The sequence below is a fragment of the Thermobia domestica genome, chromosome 9, assembly GCF_964235325.1.
Source record: "Thermobia domestica chromosome 9, izTheDome1.hap1.1, whole genome shotgun sequence".
In the NCBI taxonomy this organism is placed as follows: Eukaryota; Metazoa; Arthropoda; class Insecta; order Zygentoma; family Lepismatidae; genus Thermobia; species Thermobia domestica.
In genome coordinates, this window is record NC_137462.1 from 120,121,492 (window position 1) to 120,140,200 (window position 18,709).

At 37.0% G+C, this 18,709-nt stretch overlaps 1 protein-coding gene across 1 annotated transcript in view; it reads left to right on the forward strand.

The window, feature by feature from the left end:
- Window positions 1–8,736: 8,736 nt before the first annotated feature.
- LOC145694970 (beta-galactosidase-1-like protein 2) overlaps window positions 8,737–18,709 on the forward strand; it is a 44,988-nt gene continuing 35,015 nt past the window's right edge. Inside the window, exons 1-3 of the mRNA XM_081771781.1 lie at window positions 8,737–8,869; window positions 12,228–12,436; window positions 14,570–14,755. Of these exons, the coding sequence (XP_081627907.1) occupies window positions 8,831–8,869; window positions 12,228–12,436; window positions 14,570–14,755 (434 nt within the window). The 5' untranslated portion in view covers window positions 8,737–8,830. The remainder of the gene's footprint in view (window positions 8,870–12,227; window positions 12,437–14,569; window positions 14,756–18,709) is intronic.

An 18,709-nucleotide genomic window follows, 5' to 3' on the forward strand; every position in this document is an offset into this window, starting at 1 on the left:
AAACCGCTGTCCAATCAAATCGTTGTTCATGCAATCGAACAAGTAGTAGTCCGAAGGAGCAACGTCTGGTGAATACGGCGGGTGGGGTAAAACTTCCCATCCGACATTTTCTAAATAGGTTTTGACCGGTTTTGCGACATGTGGGCGAGCGTTATCATGTTGAACAATAAGTTTATCATGTCTGTTCTCCCATTCTGGTCGTGTTCTGGCCAGAGCTTGCTTCAAACGCATTAATTGTCGTCGATAACGTTCTCCATTCATAGTTTCACCCGGTTGCAGCAGCTCATAGTACACCACACCTTTCATATCCCACCATATGCACAGTGAATATCTCGTTTTGGTTGTGATGGACCTGGTTCACCTGGTTTCACCCAGGCCTTTTTTCGTTTAGGGTTCTCGTAATGGATCCACTTCTCATCACCCGTAATAATTCGATGCAGAAACCCCTTTCTGCTCTGTCGTTGAAGCAGCAATTCGCAAATGGTTTTTCGTCTTTCAACGTCTCTGTCTTTCAATTCATGTGGAACCCAATGTGACATCTTTTGAATCATTCCCATGGCTTTCAAGCGTTTGGAGACTGTTGTTTGATCAACGCCTAATGCTGCTGCAAGTTGTTCCTGCGTTTGACACGAATCCTGCTCGAGCAATGCTGTCAATTCTTCGTCTTGAAATTTTTTTGGCTGTCCAGCTCGCTCTTGGTCTGCCAAGCCGAAATCACCACTTCTAAACCGTGCAAACCACTTCTGACACGTTCGCTCAGCTAGAGCATGGTCACCATACACTTCCACCAAAATACGATGACTTTCAGTCGCACTTTTCTGCATGTTAAAGTAATGCAGCAGGACACCCCGCAAAAACACTTTATCAGGCACAAATTGCGCCATGTTCACTTAACTACAAACTGGTGTTGTTGACGCTTTAATCCACTGCCCTATACCACGAACGATACGCGATGACAGGGGTTTGCAACACATGTGTGGATACACGGAACTGTGGGACGCTCCGTTCGTTGCGCCATCTCTTGTCCACCCGCACGAATTAATTCCTAGACCAAATAAAATAATAATAATAATAAAACGAAGAGGAGAATATTTCGTGAGTTACACATTTCCCTTAGATCTTTGAGACGTCTGATGCAACGTCCAAAATAACTTCGTGAATTATTATGGGTGATCCAGATCGCCGATTACAGGTCTGCGAAGTAATGGTAAGGACAGAAGTAAAGTGCAGAAAGACAAGGTGATGGAATCTTTCGACAAGTCTGTTGGTCAGACAGAAGCAAATTTTAAACTTACAGCCACTGTTAATAGGTATATCTCTGTTTATTATGCAATAGAAAACCTTCATCTACCGCCTTATGCCAAGAAATTAATAACAATAAAAAGCTCTATGACGAAGTGTGTTTGAGTGTAGAAGTTATACTCTGGAATGTATAAATGCTGAAGGACATCAGTTTGAAAACATGTTTCTATATCATCCTGATTCTGATCTCATAAAATTATTGTATTTTCATAATCAAGAAACCATTATGTATAAAGGTAACCAAGAAAGTTCTATCGCTTTTTGTGAAGATCTGTGTTCCATTGACCCTCACACCGAGACTTGAATGCGAATGGAGATAAGGCGAAAGTCAGTTGTTGGTGAACGTATATCCAACATACAACTTGGTTGTGGAAGTTCAGTTACATCGTGAACTTGCGTAAGGACTGAGTGAACATGGGACCTACACAGAGCGTCATAAGGGCGTGTATACTGTACGAGTTCAAACTGGGGTCAAACGCCGCTGCGGCGTGGTGGAAGATATACCTGGCCTTTGGTGAGGGTGTTGTGATTACGCGGACAGTAGAGTGGTGGTTTAACAAGTTTAAGGACGGTGACGAAACATTCGAAGGCAGACCACGTGCCGGAAGACCAACACATGTACAAAATGAAGATCTTCAGGCAATAATTGAGGCGAACAATGGCCAGACATGTAAGGAACAACTGGGATTAACATTCAGTGTGAATGGAGAAATCATTCGGCAGTACCTCCATCAACTTGGGAAGCAGTACAAGTTGGGTCGATGGGTCCCACATGATATGACTCCAAGCCAGAAGGCAACGCGAGCAGACTCGTGTGTTTCTGTGGTGTCTCGTCTAAGGAAGAAGCCATTTCTGGACAGAGTGTTGACATGTGATGAGAAGTGTGTCTTGTACGAAGCTCCACAGCGCAGTCATCATTGGTTAGCAACCCATAAACCGGTTCCAAAACAGCCGAAACCAGCACTGCACCAGAAGAAGGTCCTCCTGTGTGTTTGGTGGCCGAGGAATCGTGCCCGAGGAATCGTGCATCGGGAACTGCTACCATCTGGTCAGACCATCAATGCAACTGTGTACTGTCAGCAGTTGAGCAGCGTTCAAGAAAAACTCAAAACTCTGGAGCCAACACTTCTGAATCGCAAAGAGGTCCTCCTGTTACAGGACAACGCTAAGCCATACGTTGCTAGAATGACCCGGGATACCATTTTATGCCTTGGATGGGAGACACTATTGTATCCACCATACTCCCCGGACATTGCACCGTCCGATTTTCACCTGCTCCATTCCTTGGACATACCTTGGAGGACGCCAGTTCAAATCCCAAGTAGAAGTGCAAAATGCACTTGATAACTTTTTCGCTTCACGGCCCACCGCGATGGAATCCATGGCTTTCCAGAACGTTGGCAGGTCGTCGATGCTGATGGGGACTATTTTTGATCTTCCAGTTACGCCTTAGGTGATATATCGACGTTCAAAGGTGGTGGTTGAAAAAGCAACAGAACTTTTTTGGTTGCCTTCATAATACATAACTACTAATTAAGAAAACTAAAATTCTTAACAACTATATACCTACTTGTACAGCCCCTGTACAGTATACACTCCAACTATTCCTATTGTATTAATTCTTAATTTTCCGCCAAATTTTCTTGCAAGTTTACTTCACATTTCACATCTTGAAATTTTCAATTTTGAACTTCTTTTTTTAATGTTCCATTTTCTAAAAAAAGTTGTATACAGCACAAGAGCGACATCCGAAGAATCACCCATAAATTATTCCGAAACTTATCTTGTATCATTATATATAATGCACCCGTTAAACAATTAGATAATTATCAATATACCAAAAACAGAGGACTGTCTTCAGGTTTTACGATTATACAGATTCTAAATAATCTCGTTCCAACTCGACACAATACGTTTACATCTATCATAGAGGCGTTCAAAGCACTGTGGAAGATATCTCCTTCAGGCTTTCAGTTGCAGCCCGTTGAATGTCTTGAATGCTACTAAATCGGTTCCCTATCAAGATATACTTAATACTGAAGAAAATGAAACATTTGCGAGGGCAAAATCTGCTGAATACGGTAGATGCTCGAGGACCTTTAAAGTTAAAAGTACGCAGGAACGTTACCATGGATTACACTTTTGGAACATTTTTTCTGACTGTTGCTTACGGACGACATTGTTCGCTGTGTTGTTCTTAATAACAAATTCACGGTAGATCAATCCATCAGCATTAAATAGGATAATCACAACTGTTTTGATCAGTGATGTCTGTAATCTGACTTTCTTCTAACGAAGAGATGATATCCTATGCCATTCGATGCTGTGATGCTTTGTCTCTGGATCGAAATGGAAACACCAACTTCCAATGTCACTAGTAACCTTTTTTTTGGGGGGGGGGGGAACATTACGATCTTGATCAACTACGAAGATGAAATTTTGACAAGATACAGTTTGATGTTCTCTCTGTTCTCCTGTCGAAGAATACAGCACGAACCGCAAATCTTTCTCTTGTAAAAATCTTGTTCTAAGATTAAATTAGCCACTTCTTTATCAAAACCAAGTGCAATAGCCCGTAGCTTTTCTCATATAGTATTTTCACTTGTTCAAGGAGAAGCAGAACTTTCAGAGCGTGATTCATCCTCCAGGATTCTCTTCCCTCTCTGAAAACCAGCAGAAAACCTTTGCACTCCCAAGACAATCATTACTGTGCATGTCTTGATGCATGTCTTGGCATACTTCTGTGACAGTTTTATGTAATTTACACTAACAGTTTTTCACCACTGTTTATTCCATAATACAAGGTTTGACTCACTTCATTCACACATTCTTAATATTACAATTGTCGCTTAGAATTATTGCTCATGTCACTCGAATGTTGCATTGGCGAAAGGAGCATCCTCTAGTGGTCTAAAACCAGTGCCATAAGATATTTTTTCTTCCACCCCTGACGAATTTTTCCATTAAAACTCTACTCCAATATTAAATCTATCGTTAATTTAAATTATAGATAACTCTATCAAAACTACATTGTAGAATGTGTTACTTCTTAACCAAAGAACCCAATTTTGCTATAACCGGAGGAACACGCTATAAATTTAATAGAATTATATTATTTTAAATTTACGTACCCCCCATAAGAAGTACCATTGGCCTCTTCCAAATTGAATACTATTGGTCTAAACTATAAACGCGTTGTGTATTTTATTCAAGATATTCCCCCCCAAAATTCTCATTATTTATCGGGAGCACAGTATATAATTTATTTGCTATCTTTGTTCATCAACAGGACGGTTTCACTTTTTCTTCTTTTCTGTTGGTTGAGGGATTTTTCAAGTGTTCCCTATCATTAGTAAGCTCTGACGGCAAAGTTTCATCAATTATTCTCCTTCCTCATTTCTTACCCTTAAATCATGCTTTTCTACTATACTATTAATGTTTTCCATTATTTTTTTTCTTACAACAGCATGGAAATCACAATAATATACTTTTTCGTAGATAAGAAGATAATATATTTAGACAAGAAGATAATTTACTTTTTCTTCTTAGGCTATTCTTAATCTGTGCCGTTCTATAATACATCCATCTATCTCAATGATACTCCAAAGGTACACTCATCTTGTTACACATCAATCTCAAACTCTATCTATCTCTTCATAAACTATATTTTATAATCACTTCCAATATAATCTGACTCTTATTATGTTCTAACTTTCATTATATTCTAACTTCCATCATAATCTAACTATATTTCCACATACTATATCTCTTAAGTATCGTAACAACTTGTTTTTATTTTTAAAATGCCCTGTTCCCATATTCTACAGCTATATATGAATGTTTTATTATTTCATACTTTTCTTCTACTTTTGAAGTGTATGAATCACAGCTTATACTGCATATATCTGTATTCAGTCTCACCGTGACTATATGATTAGCGTACGCATCTTTGGAGCACGAGATCTGGGTTTGATTACCAGTGAGAGCTCATATGGTTCGGATTCTACCTTAAACTGTAGGTCCACGTCTTGCATAACATAGATGCTGAAAGGGATGATAAGCTCAAGCAACCTCTCGTCTATTGTCATTACTAGGGTTTGGATTTTTAGGTACATACTAATTTCTTTTAGACCAAAAACGAGCTCTCCGAAAGTACTCATCGTATCAAATGTTGCTCCCAGTTGAAAATATTTAAAAAATCCAGCACTTTTTTCTCCTTTTGGATACTCTAAGTCCCTTTTTCGCTTAATCTGCTCCTAATCCCATTTTCTTCCGTTCTCTCTCGCCCCAATTTTTTAAAAAGTAATTTTAGGGTACTTTTCGAAATTGTATTTCAAATTTCCTGCTCGTCGTGGATTAAATGTGGTAGAGTTTTTACATCAAGTAGTTTGTGTTTCCTCTGTATTCAAACGACGCAGATACAACTTTCAAGACAGTAACTTTAAAAATTCCTGCCAAATTTAATTTATTTTGTTTCATCCCTTCTTTTCATAGCACATTTTCTTATATTCCTCCTTATGACATTAAACAAATTTTCTATGTTTCTATCCAAATTAATTTGCACTTACTTATGTTTTCCCATCCAGCTATTTTTCCTATGCTGTTATTCTCTACCTCGTTGTCTGTTATAACATACTCCTCTTCTCCTTGAGATCTGAACGAAATGATATTTTTATCTCTGGAATATTTTACTCTGCGAAAGAGTATTGTGCATTTTTATTTTTCTCTTAGATGAAACTGGGAAATAATGCGGTAATTTCTAGTTGCTTTTCTCATTGCAGAATACCCGCCGTTAAAGTCACTTTGACTACACTTGAGACTAATCAAGTTGCTACAAATCCCTGTGAAAGTCTGTAATTTCGTCAATCAGAGTGCTGGAATGCTTCTGCTTTTCGCTCACTCTATCTTGGTCTGTAGCTACTGATTTCGACCAACTTACGGGCGTGTACCTTCTAGTGTGAACTACTTCCAACATAATTCTAAATTTCACTGTTGCATTCAATTCTACGTAACCGACACGTTAAAATGTCTTCGTAAAGATGTTATTGCGGAGCTAATTGCATTGAGGTTATATAAATTGAATTTTTAAAAAAAGTAGCACTTAACTATGAAAGAAGGTACGAAGAAGTAAGTACAACATAGGAGTAAGTAAGATGTGAGATGAGTATACTCAAGCATAGCCAAATATATATGCTGCGGCTTTCTTTTATTCTTTCTTTTTTGGGAAACCGCCACTTGTATAAATAATTAATAGAAATTTGAGGGGAAAGTGCATAATTCGTCACAAACAATTTTGCTAGATAACTTCACCATGTGCATAATAGTTGTTTTTAAAGCGACTTTTAATAATGAACCACCGTTACACGCAATGTCTAACGTAATTAGTTCACAAGCAAGTTGACCTTATATTGAGTAATGCCTTGATCACGACCTAATCAGAAAGTAAATTTAGGTTTAGTCGGTTGCAGCTTAAGACTTAACGCATAAGTAGGCGTAAACTCAAATGACATGATGCATATGGATCGTAATAGATTCTGAAAAGAAAATCAATAGGATGTAAAAAAAAAAAAAAATAAGGAAGGGATTTGAAGAATTTGGGATGAAAATAAATGTTAGAAAGACAAAAGCCATGGTGATTGGAACGAAGCGGTCTGTATCAAATATAAAAGTGGGAGGGGAGAAAATAGAACAAGTGAATAGTTTTCGATATCTGGGTAGTATTCTTAGAAAAGACATGAAGTGTGAGTATGAAATAAAAGCAAGGATAGGAATGGCGAAAGAAGCCTTTAGGAGGAAGAAAGGTTTGTTTTGTGGTACCTTGGGTAAAGAGTTGAGAAAAAGACGTAAAATTCTTCGTGTGGAGTGTTTTACTGTATGGGGCGGAAACATGGACATTACGTAAAAGTGATGAGAAAGACAGAAAGCCTTCGAAATGTGGGCGCGGGAAAGAATGAAAAAAATTAGTTGAGTCAAATGGAAGACGAATGAGAGGGTGTTAGAAATGGTGGGGGAGAAAATAACACCTTTAGGTATTATTGAGAAAAGGAAGAGAAACTGGTTAGGACATTGCCTGAGAAGAAGCTGTATCATGAGAAACGTGGTATGGGGTATTGTGGCAGGAAAGAGAGGGAGAGGGCGAAGGAGGCTACAAATAATGAACGATATAAAAGCAGAAAGATTATACGTGAAGACGAAGAGGTTAGCGGAAGACCGTGAAGCATGTAAGCTTCTCAGCTGCGGCAAGTGACCTGCCAATAAGGGCAGAATACTTATGATGATGATGATATAGAAACACTAGCCTATTTTTAAAAATGTGCTATTTTATTTTGATGTAGTTTATACAGATAGTCAAGACACTGTGTTAAGTTATGCGTCTATATTTCACAATTGTATAAATAGTGTTGGTGTTAAAATGAGTTATTAAACTCCAATCCAACTGTAAAAATAACGAACGATCAGCGTCCTTGGTTCCTAATCGTGAGCCTTTATATTATGGAATATTATTTACTAAAGGAATCAATATTATTCTTTTTCAGGGTTTTAGAATCTAGTGGAATTTTCTCGTTGAAAATGAGACGAGTATCTTTCTAAACTCAAGACGAAACGAGAAATTTCACTAGTTTCGTGAACAACACTAGTTCATCCAGTTTTAGCTCTGAAACACTATTTTAGTGTTACGTAATACATAGTATAAAACTATAAATTCATAAAGTAATTATACGAACACAATAAAAAAAAGCATTTATGAACGTGTAAAGATATATGAATCATTACACCATATACCCTAATATGTTGTTATATCATGTGAACCTCTCGTGACGCAGAAGGATTCGGATAACTTCTAAATGAAACTAAGAAAAAAATCAGGGCATGAATTTTGTACATAAATCTTCAAAACGAGACGAGATAATTTTATTTCTTGTCTCGTCTCGTCACGTGGGCATCATTAATTATTTTAATTAGTACTTGAGGATTTACCTGAGATTAAGAAAGAAGTTTTTCGGAGAATTATAATGGAAAGTTTTCTATTTCATATCGCTATCTATAATGAATTCGATATATATGAATATACTAATTTAAACTAAGGAAACTAGACTTAGTTACATATTCTAGGTCAGGTCCACACATTATATTTATCAAATCACGTGTTTGATGCTGACTGATAAGTGAGTGAAGATCAATGTTTTTGTTACAACATAGAAAGGTGCAAATCACTGACATAAATAATGATAATAATAAAAATAATGGATGAATTTTCAAGGCTATTGTTGTCTAATCACGAAAATATCTTTCAAGTAGGAAGAGAGAAGAAAACAAATTGAAAAGGTTATTTATTATTCTAGATAACTGAGTGAACTTAAAAAAATACTTCCACAAAGTATGATTAGGTTATATCCGTGATGCAAATCATCTTCATGCACATACAAGATAATTAATTATGTAAACAGACGTTGTAAAATACAAATCAACGTGAGTCGAAAAGCTTCATTTTAAGTAAGAAAGAAGCAGAAGAAGTGTTAAGAAGATAATGGCGTTTATTGCATTTCTGATTTTCTTATTGCCATTTGTAAGTAAAACATATTTCTAGAGTACAGTGTTTTTCCTCGTTGTAAGAATAATATTGAATAATTTTACAAACCAGCAATTGTGAAATATATTTTAAGACAACATATGTTCCTTGACTGTATTTAGTACTTATACTATTATTTATGTTAACATATTTTTTTTTTACTTCCAACAGATCAAATTTGCCGTCAGATCTTGCATTAACTCATTTCCCTCCATTTAACTCATTTCATTAACTAATTTAACTCATCTTCCGACGTCATACAATGAAGAAGTTTTGCACAGCGACGACAAACAATATCCAGTTATTACTTAATATGTTACTATTTTTTCTTAGCTAATAGTATTTTTTTAAAAAAAATTCTCCTTCAGGTAGATTATAGTATTGAAAGACACCGACTCTCGGCAAACATGTACGAAAGGAAACAACCAAAATCCAGCAACGATAGAAAACGTATTTAATTATGACGAGAAAGTAGAAAAAAATAGCTAGACAACTAGTTATAGCTGCAGCAGCTCTATCTGATACTTCGGTACGGTCACAAATGGAAGCTACAGGTGGCAATTTCATACGCATTTGAGTGCTTATCTTTTTATCTTTTTTCAGTTTAAAAGGGCCTGGTAGCTGCTCTTCAAACGTCAGGTCTATTTGGTCTTCAGTGCTGTCAATGTCGTCAGTAACCGTTTCTGTTACACTACTACTTTGTGTCCGTTCTTGATTAAACTTAACTGTTTTCTGTATTCTTTACTTTTTCTTGCTTCTTTCTTCTTCAAAGCGCTTGTGATAGCTCTATCAGCATTACTCATAACCATTTTCCTGGTAGAGTGTTGATGTTTTTGAAAGTCTTGTTCCAAAACGCGTGCTTTTATTTCTTCTATACAACTACAAGTATCAAAGTTTTGACACTTGCAGGCAGCAATATCAAATAAACGTTTAACTTCTCTAAATTTTGCGAGGTTCGAGTCAAACTTATCTGACCCTTTTCTACTTTTAGACCTTAATAAATTCCTATATTTAGCATGACTAACTTTTATCAATTGTGAAATTCTAAGATTAGAAACAGTGGGAATAGAAGCTCTTGACCATATTTGTTCTATTTTAGGAACTAAAGTCTCACATATTTCACTTACAGTAGGATATTTCCCTGACGCAACTTTGAAGTTATGTCTAATAAAACAGTAGCACTTCATTACATCTTCGTAAGTAGGCAGTACTACTTCACACAAATCACTAAATCTTCAAAAAATATGACATTACGACATTTGTCTTGTATTCACTTGTTTAGACAGCCATTTTAACTCACAACAATAAAGTAGCACACAAACTAACAAAATATTACGTTGTTTTGTTACACAATAGACGCCAACTCAACTGAACTCGGCAAAGCTACTGACACCTAATCTGAGCACACGGAAACACTGTTGCCAACTCCTATTGGCAAAATGTCACTAAATTTAGCTCCTAAAGTGTGTTTTTACAAAATTTTATTGGTCTTGCGGCACCTCAATACTTAATCCAAAAAGATAAAATATATATGTGTATGTCTTTTTGACATAAAGTTGCTTATTTGACAGTATTTGAAATTAAAAAAATATATGACAACTTCTTTTTTTTTAAAAAAAAAAATAAATAAAATGTAGCAAAAATTGCAATTTTATGAAAATTTATCGTCCTTGCGGCACCTCAAGACGTGCTCCAATATTTTTCATATTTCATTTTTATCTTATCTACGCCAAAAGGCAACTTTTCCGTGCTATTACAAATTAAAAATCAAAACTTTTTTTTTTCGTTCCACCCTAATGTGCATAAGAGTTCGGGATTTTAACCCCTCAAGATTTCCCCTTCTTGAGCAATATATGTAAAGAAAAGACACATTTACTGTAACAAGATATATGTACAAAAATCACGCTAATTCTAAAACGATATGAGGTTGAATACTTGAACCCCCTTGATGAAATTCTGCGTACGCCACTGAAATGGACTGAACTTGTCTTTCCCGGGTATAAGTAAATGATTTGGCTAGATATCAATTTTTGATTTCCCAGGAGCGACTTGAAAAAATAACTTGGGGAAGAGGGATAACGTTTTTATGTAATGCTTTTCATGATATGATACACATCAACAATTTTATGGTGTGGGAGAGTGACTTAACTGGGGTCTGCTTTTGGAGAAAGTATTTAGGGGCAACTTCAGATTAAGGGTTGAAAATGGCAGAAAATACAAAATGAAGTCTACGAATTTAAAAGACCGAAGCCGGAAGGTTGTATATGTTTAAAATATTTCCCATTAACCTCATGTGCCCTCCCGGGTTCTATTCTCGATTGGAGAGTTTTGTAATTCAAATGCATTGCGGTAGTTCGGATTTCACCTTCACCATCTGATTTAACCTCGGTGCTGAAAAGAATCTTCCCTGTTACGGATCGAAGAGCTGACACTTCAGCTACTATGTAGGCTCTACCTAGGAATTGTTGGAAGGCCAGCCAATTACTTTTGGGGTATTCAATCGAAATTCTTAGTGTTCATCCCACTTCCTGGTCACGGCTACTCTTGGAATGTCTTCAGCTCCCTCGTAACTAAGTAGTTACCATACGCGCCTTTGGCATGGGATATCTGGGTTCGATTCCAGGCGGCAGCTCATCTAATTCGGATCTCACGTTAAACTGTAGATCCACGTCTCATATAATCTCGCTGCTGAAAGGGACACTAAACTCAAATCAAGTCCAATGAAATTTTTGAATTGTTTTTTGAGAATTTCTATCACAAAAAATTGCTCAGCGAGATTGAACTGAAAATTTGCGAGCAGTTCATGTTGAACAGTTGTTAAGGCTTGAAACGAAGTAAGGGCGACCCTAACTTCAGGACATTTGGAAGTAACACTTCCAATTCAAGTGACATAGCAGTTATGTTAATTTGAATCGGTGGTCCTTCAGAGTTTGGGATACCTATATTCAAGTGCTAAACCGCAAGTAATTACAGTTCTGAACACCAACCTGTGAAGATACGCCACAAGACATAATAGTTATATACGATTATTTCCAAGTTACAATCCAAGCGAGAACTATCATACATTCAAGGACCACTTAGAACTTTCGTAATTAGATACTCCCGAAGGATGTATCCAAGATTTGTGCTATTTATACTATCAGCTCCTTTACAAAAGGTATCTGATGAACGGCATAACGTAAGTTCTAAACACAGAGATAGATTAGATAATTTGAGAATATACAATTCTTAGATCGACATAAAGGCTAAAGGACGTTGAAATTTTCTTTTAAGGTCCTTATCCTTGTAGCTTAGAGCGTAAACCATTTTTTAAACTTAATAGGTGCTCCTGCTACTTATACTGTCTTTTTTCTAGGTGGCAACACAAGATCTACCCACTTTGTATGAGTATTATACGGAGGGTGGAATCAAGACTGGTCTTGAAGCAACAGCTGACGGATTTAAACTGAATGGGAAAGATATTACCATCTACAGTGGCGCCATCCATTACTTCAGAGTCCATCCTGAGTACTGGAGAAGCAGTCTTAGGAAAGTCAGGGCAGCTGGACTCGTGGCTGTGGAAACGTAAGCTGTGTCATTTAGTTTGGATAGAATAAAGAAATATATTTTTCTAAGCTTTATAAAAAAGTTTAAATAACATGATACGTAGCTTAAATATACTCTATTCAAGTTCCAGTTTATATTAAGGGAATCGGAAAGTAATCAGTTATTTTATGAAGAGTTCGTTCGAACCGATCGTTGCCATGTAAATAAAACCAGACGTTAGTAAATTTGATTTATCTTTAGAAAGTGATCATCCTGTTCGTACTTAAAAGTGGTTTGGTTTTAATTCCAGATTGTTGGTTCTGAGATGTTGGATTTTAAAATTGAAGCGCAGTATCTACGCCATTGCATACTGTTTTTGTTTCACCAAGGGAAAAATATATTAACCCCTTTCTGCATGATTTTTTTTCTTTTAGCGAGAAAAAAATAATCAGTATTGGAAATCCTCATATGGAAACTTGAAAAATGAATTAAAACTTGAATTTTAGATATTTCACTTAATTCTGACGTGAATAAGTAAGTGCCATATATGACACATTTACAACTCACAAAGAACATGCCAGATGACACCAAAATCTCTTATTCATACACGTCAATATCTCACACAGCAGACAAAACAGTCATTTGATGCCTTTGATAAATCACAAAAAAGCTCAAGTGAAAAAAGGGCATGTGCCATATATGGCACGACATGCGGTAAAGGGTTAAATGACCTCGTACATTAGATGATGATGCTCTGAAGTATTTTGTTCAAATGAAAATGAAATAAAATCTTTGTTTGATGTCTCACGATTATGCCTTTTAGGCTAAAGGAGACAATGGTTAAAGCAAGTGAATGATGATGGAGGAATTAGTGCAATGACAATGTGGGAGGAAACAAGAGGTTCCCTAAGAAATCCACGGGGACGATATTATCCACCACAAACTTGCTTGGCCGGTGATCGAACCAGGTACTCCACGCACCAGAGGTAAGTACTCTACCATTGAGCCACTGTACCCCCCCCCCTTTTGTTCAAACAAATCCAAAACAAGCCATACAACAATTAGTAGAGACACTGAATTCATCAAGGTTAACTCACTGTCCAATGGCACTTTCAGAAGCTTGGCAAGTTTCATAAACAGTTTAAATAGGTACTACATGAACTGTTAGAGCACAACAAAGCACATAGACAAGAGTTTTGCTTCATTGTTGAACAGATAACAAAATTACCACTTTTGAGAACGCGTTGTAACTAGTGACAAAAATGGGTGCTGTATGAGAATATTAAACGCAACAAACAGTGGTTTTCGCCAAATCAATTATCAATTCCAACACCTGAAGATGAGTCTCATCTATAGAAGGTTCTGCTGTATGTTTGGAGCGATATTCATGAAATTATTCATTACAAATTCCAGTGGTCCCCCCTTATGTCCATGACGCACCTCCCAATTGTCTATCCGTAGGTGTTCTTCCATGAAAAAAAAATCTTCTTTTCGATTAATTTTTACACCCCCTCAAACATATTTATACAGATTTTTACCCCCCCCCCAAATATTTCAATGACGCAGTTTGCGTCATAGCCCCCCTTTGTGGGCACCCCTGCAAATTCATGGAACAAAATCAGACCATCACAGCAGCCATCTACTGTAATTATAACGACTACACCAAGCATTGTTACCACAAATGTCCTGTGCTTGTCTGTTGAAGAGAAATAATCGTACAGAACAGTAATGCAAACAGCATTCTTCAAGATTAACTTAGGGAAAAAATAACCAGTTTGGATGGAAAGTTGTACCATATCGTCCATACTTCCCAGGTGTTGTGCCTACTGACTACCACTTATTCACATCTTGGGAACACAACGTAAGACAGAAACACATCCGTTCACAAGGTGATGTCCGAAGATATTTAGTTTCAGTTTTTGTCTCCAAAAAACATGTTTTTTTTTTTTAAAGGATCCTAAATTTAGTAGAATAATGTTTATGTTTTCTGAACTACACTCCATCTTCAAAATGTCTTATAAATAATTGATTACTTTCCGGCGTCCCTGACAATGTAAATTAAACATTCACAGATAGATAGCCATTTACTGTCAAAGAATTTGATTTTGAATTGTGAGGAGTTCTACATTATTTCAATTATCAAATTTATACGTAGAAATTTCTTTTCGACAGTTATATTCCATGGAATCTTCATGAACCACAGATGGACAATTTCGACTTTGGTGATGGAGATAATGACATGTCAATGTTTTTGAATGTGACAAAATTTATTCAAACAGCACAAGAGGAAGATCTACTCGTGATTCTTCGGCCTGGACCTTACATATGTGCAGAATGGGAATTCGGTGGTTTCCCCAGGTAAAAATATTTATTTTCTTCTTTGTAAACTTAAGACAATAATATGAACACTATCAAATAAATTTCAAAATTGAGAATAATTTTCTCAACGAGATAAACAGCTATTATCCACTGACTTCGTCTCTACAATTGTTTGTTTTAATGTTAGCGAAAGTGGTATTTGCAAAAGAAGCTAAAACAACAATGCATATCAAAAGGAACAAAGCAACGATGTATAGGAATGCAATAGTCAAATGGAGATCTAGATGGGACAAATGATCAAATTAAAAACTTTCTTATTTCTATACAAGTTAGAAATATGAATATTAAGAGAAGCTATGAAAAATTAGTGTGAACTTTTATTAGAGCGTATAGAAAAGAATGGAGAAAGATGAATTATAATTCTTTCTAAACGTAAATATATCTACTACATATATATACAGTATTATATATGACAAGCAATAGCAAAAGTTAATAAGAAAAATTTTAACCTTAAATTTTCCCTTTGGAGAAAATAATATAAATGCATCTGTTACATGGCAAAATAGCGCATAAGTTCACGGAGCTTTGAACTCGGTCCCTTAGAAAGTAATTTAATTAAGAAAAACATGCTTTGTTATAGCATTTTTAGCAACCTTCTGAAAATGAATCCTATTCACAGACAAGTAAAGCAAACAGGCGGAAACTAAAGTCTGTACTTAAGACCGCATATATTGCCGTTTTCTTGCATTTTGTCATAAGGAACAAAAACAACACAGCAAAGAAAGATAATCTTTTTATTTCTAGATATTAAATAAACCAGTCTCCTAATATTAGGGCTGTTCGTCAAGGTGAAACTTTTCTTGCATGCTCTGTATAGATGTGCCCTTTATCAGATTACTGTCTAGCGGATAATGTTGTAGGTAATCTGATAAGATTATGTGTAAATTGGCAGGAAACTTCTAGGAAGGTTTAAATACTCTCCAAGTTATTCTGTCGGTTACCTTTACCTGAAAAGAGCATAATTTTAAAAAGCTACACAGGGTTCTGAGACGTAATTAAGACTAATGGAGTGAATAAACAGCATACAATGCTAGGCGATTGTAATAATTTTTGACAAAAACAAGAAAATTACTCGTAATTAAATAATTAATGACGACAACTCTAGGCCAGACCTTAAACTCTGGACCACATCACTAAAATCTGTAATGTCTAAAATACACTCTGACCAAATTTCCGGAATTTCAGGTTGTGGTTTGACCAAGCCAGAGAGATAAAAATTATTCTGTATTTGGTGTTTTCTATTTGTTGCTTGGTGCACTGTCAATGTTTCTGTCCAATACAAGATCAATTCAAGATGGCTGTGCAATTGATGTTGCATTCCCCCTCTTCTTTTAAAAATGCCGAAACTAGTAAAAATCTTCCCTCCAAGATCCCCGAGGCAAGACTCGAAATAAATAGACTAAAACAAATAGAATCAGTACACTGTAAAAAATGAGGTGTTGAAACAACACAAAATGACTACCCTTTTATCGTGTTACTTGTGTGTTAATTCAGCATCAAGCACATCGCCTTCCGAGCATATCAGAAATAATTCATTACTACCTGGGAGAATTTGTATTGGTATGTATTGTTTAATATGAGCTAAACTTTGCGAAATATATTTGGCACTTATGCCAAGTAACGAATAATGTTCTATGTTTCCTGCAATCGGTCACAATAATATTGTTGTAAACCTGTGAATCGTCTGACAGCAATTACATAGGCAATAGCTCTGCCATCTTCTGTTCATACGTGATAATACACAAGAATAACAGATAAAAAAGATAGATGGAAGCACTGCTATTTGTGTAACTGATGTCCGCTGATTCACAGGTTTACTACAATATTATTGTAACCGATTGCAGAAAACATAGAATGTTATTAGTTACTTGCCACAAATGTGAAATATATTTCGCAAAGCTTTGCTCATACCAAACAATAAAAACCAATGCAAATACTCACAGCCAGTAACGAGGTATTTCTGATATGCTCTGAAAGCGATGTGTTTGGTGGACATCATACCTTACCAAGCAACCTAGCCTCTCTTGTGTCAGTTACTGTGCCAGCGAGGACCAAGTATAGCATACGTACTTGCGAGCATAGCACAATTACAGCACTTAGGGGTCTGACGAAAGTTTTCACTTTCGCAGGGTGTCTTGTTTTTTGAACCTCATCTAACATCTTTTCATTTTTTTTTCATCTTCATCTGGGCTTTGGCCCTCGGCTCCTCTATCACGATGACGGATACTGGCAAAGTTAACGGATCTACGAATCTCGGTCAAGATGTCGGATTACAACCTCCACCGCTTAACATCGGGCCTAACGGTCGCCAAAAAACGCAGCCAAGGATTGTTACGGGAACACCTCGTTCAGACCGTAACTCTATTCCTTCCTATGCTGACTGCATCACCAAAGGACATAGAATTCGTTCTCGATCTTTCTCTGATGGCGAACAAGCGCTAGATTCAAAGAAGCAACGAAATTCTCCCAGTGTTAATCAGCCTACAACTGACAGCCATTGTATGGATTGGGCATCCACTTCTGCCGATAATCATCATCAGCAATACCAGCCAGATCCCGTGTACAACTTCTTGCTAACCGACTACGATCAGAAATATGACACTGTTCGTGCTGTCTTCCAGCAATTAGTCAAGTACGTCCCTCGGCCTGAAATCCGTGAAATTGTTAAGACACGCCGTGGCATCATTTTGAAATCCACTAACCCAAATTTCGCCACGCATGTTCGCAACAAGGCAACTTATGAAATTTTTGGGACGAAAGCAAAAATTTCTACTTTACAACCGAGTACACGAAAAACTCCTCCTCCACCACGGCGGCCTCCTATGCTGTCTGTAGTTATTCGTGGTGTAGAACCCGATCTTACTGATGACGAAATTCTTGCTGAACTCCATCAGGAAGGGCTACCTATAAAGCGTTGTATCAGGATCAAGAACAATCAGGGACCAACCTATCTCGTACCAGTGTTAACTGATCAACAACAGCTGATTGATTAACTTCTATCCAAGGGCGCATATATCTATAGACGCAAATATAAGGTTGAGCCCTCTCGCACGCCAGCCCCTCTGCCTGTTCGCTGCGAGAAATGTCAACAGTATAATTCACACCCAACAGCTGAATGCACAAACAACACCAAATGTGGCTATTGTTCCCGCGAACATCCTACAAAAAACTGTCCAAACCTTGAAGAACCACCACGTTGTGATCGCTGCTCTGAACGTCACCCAACGTACAGCTATAAATGTAAAGCTAAGCCTCAGCCTGATCCAGCTAAGCCTGAACTCGTTGTCCCCATACGTTCAGTCGATGCACCAACTCCACCAGCAAATTCATTGCGCCATCCAGTAACTGTCGAAGATCTACTTCATTTTCTTACTATTTCACTACAGAACATCCACCCATTTCTTCGGAACCATATTCTAACTCAAATCATGCACGCAGCCAAACTGTTATTTAATCTACAATTACATGCAACGTATTCCGGACCAACAGTGCATTTTCAAATCCAACCACTTGAAGTTTATGTTTGATATTGACAACTCTACCTACGGACTTATATTCACTTTCATTATGAGTTACAATTTACTATTCCTTAACATACGATCACTGTTGACGCACCAACTGCTCTTTACACAGCTCCTACAGGAAGAACAAATTGCCGCATTTGCTCTTAATGAAACTTACCTTGCACCATATTTAACATGCTATATACCGAAATATCACTTACTTCGACATGACGCACCAACTGGACCACGTCTCTACGGAGGCACAGCTATTGGTATTCGGCAAAGTCTTCCTTATCGTGCAGTTACTGTTCCACCTGCTCTTCAACTTCCTGAACATAACATGACGACAATTTATTTTAGAGGCAAAACCATTACCTTTGTTACTATTTACTATCGTCCAGGCAGAGCTTTCAGCTATGATTTCTTCCGC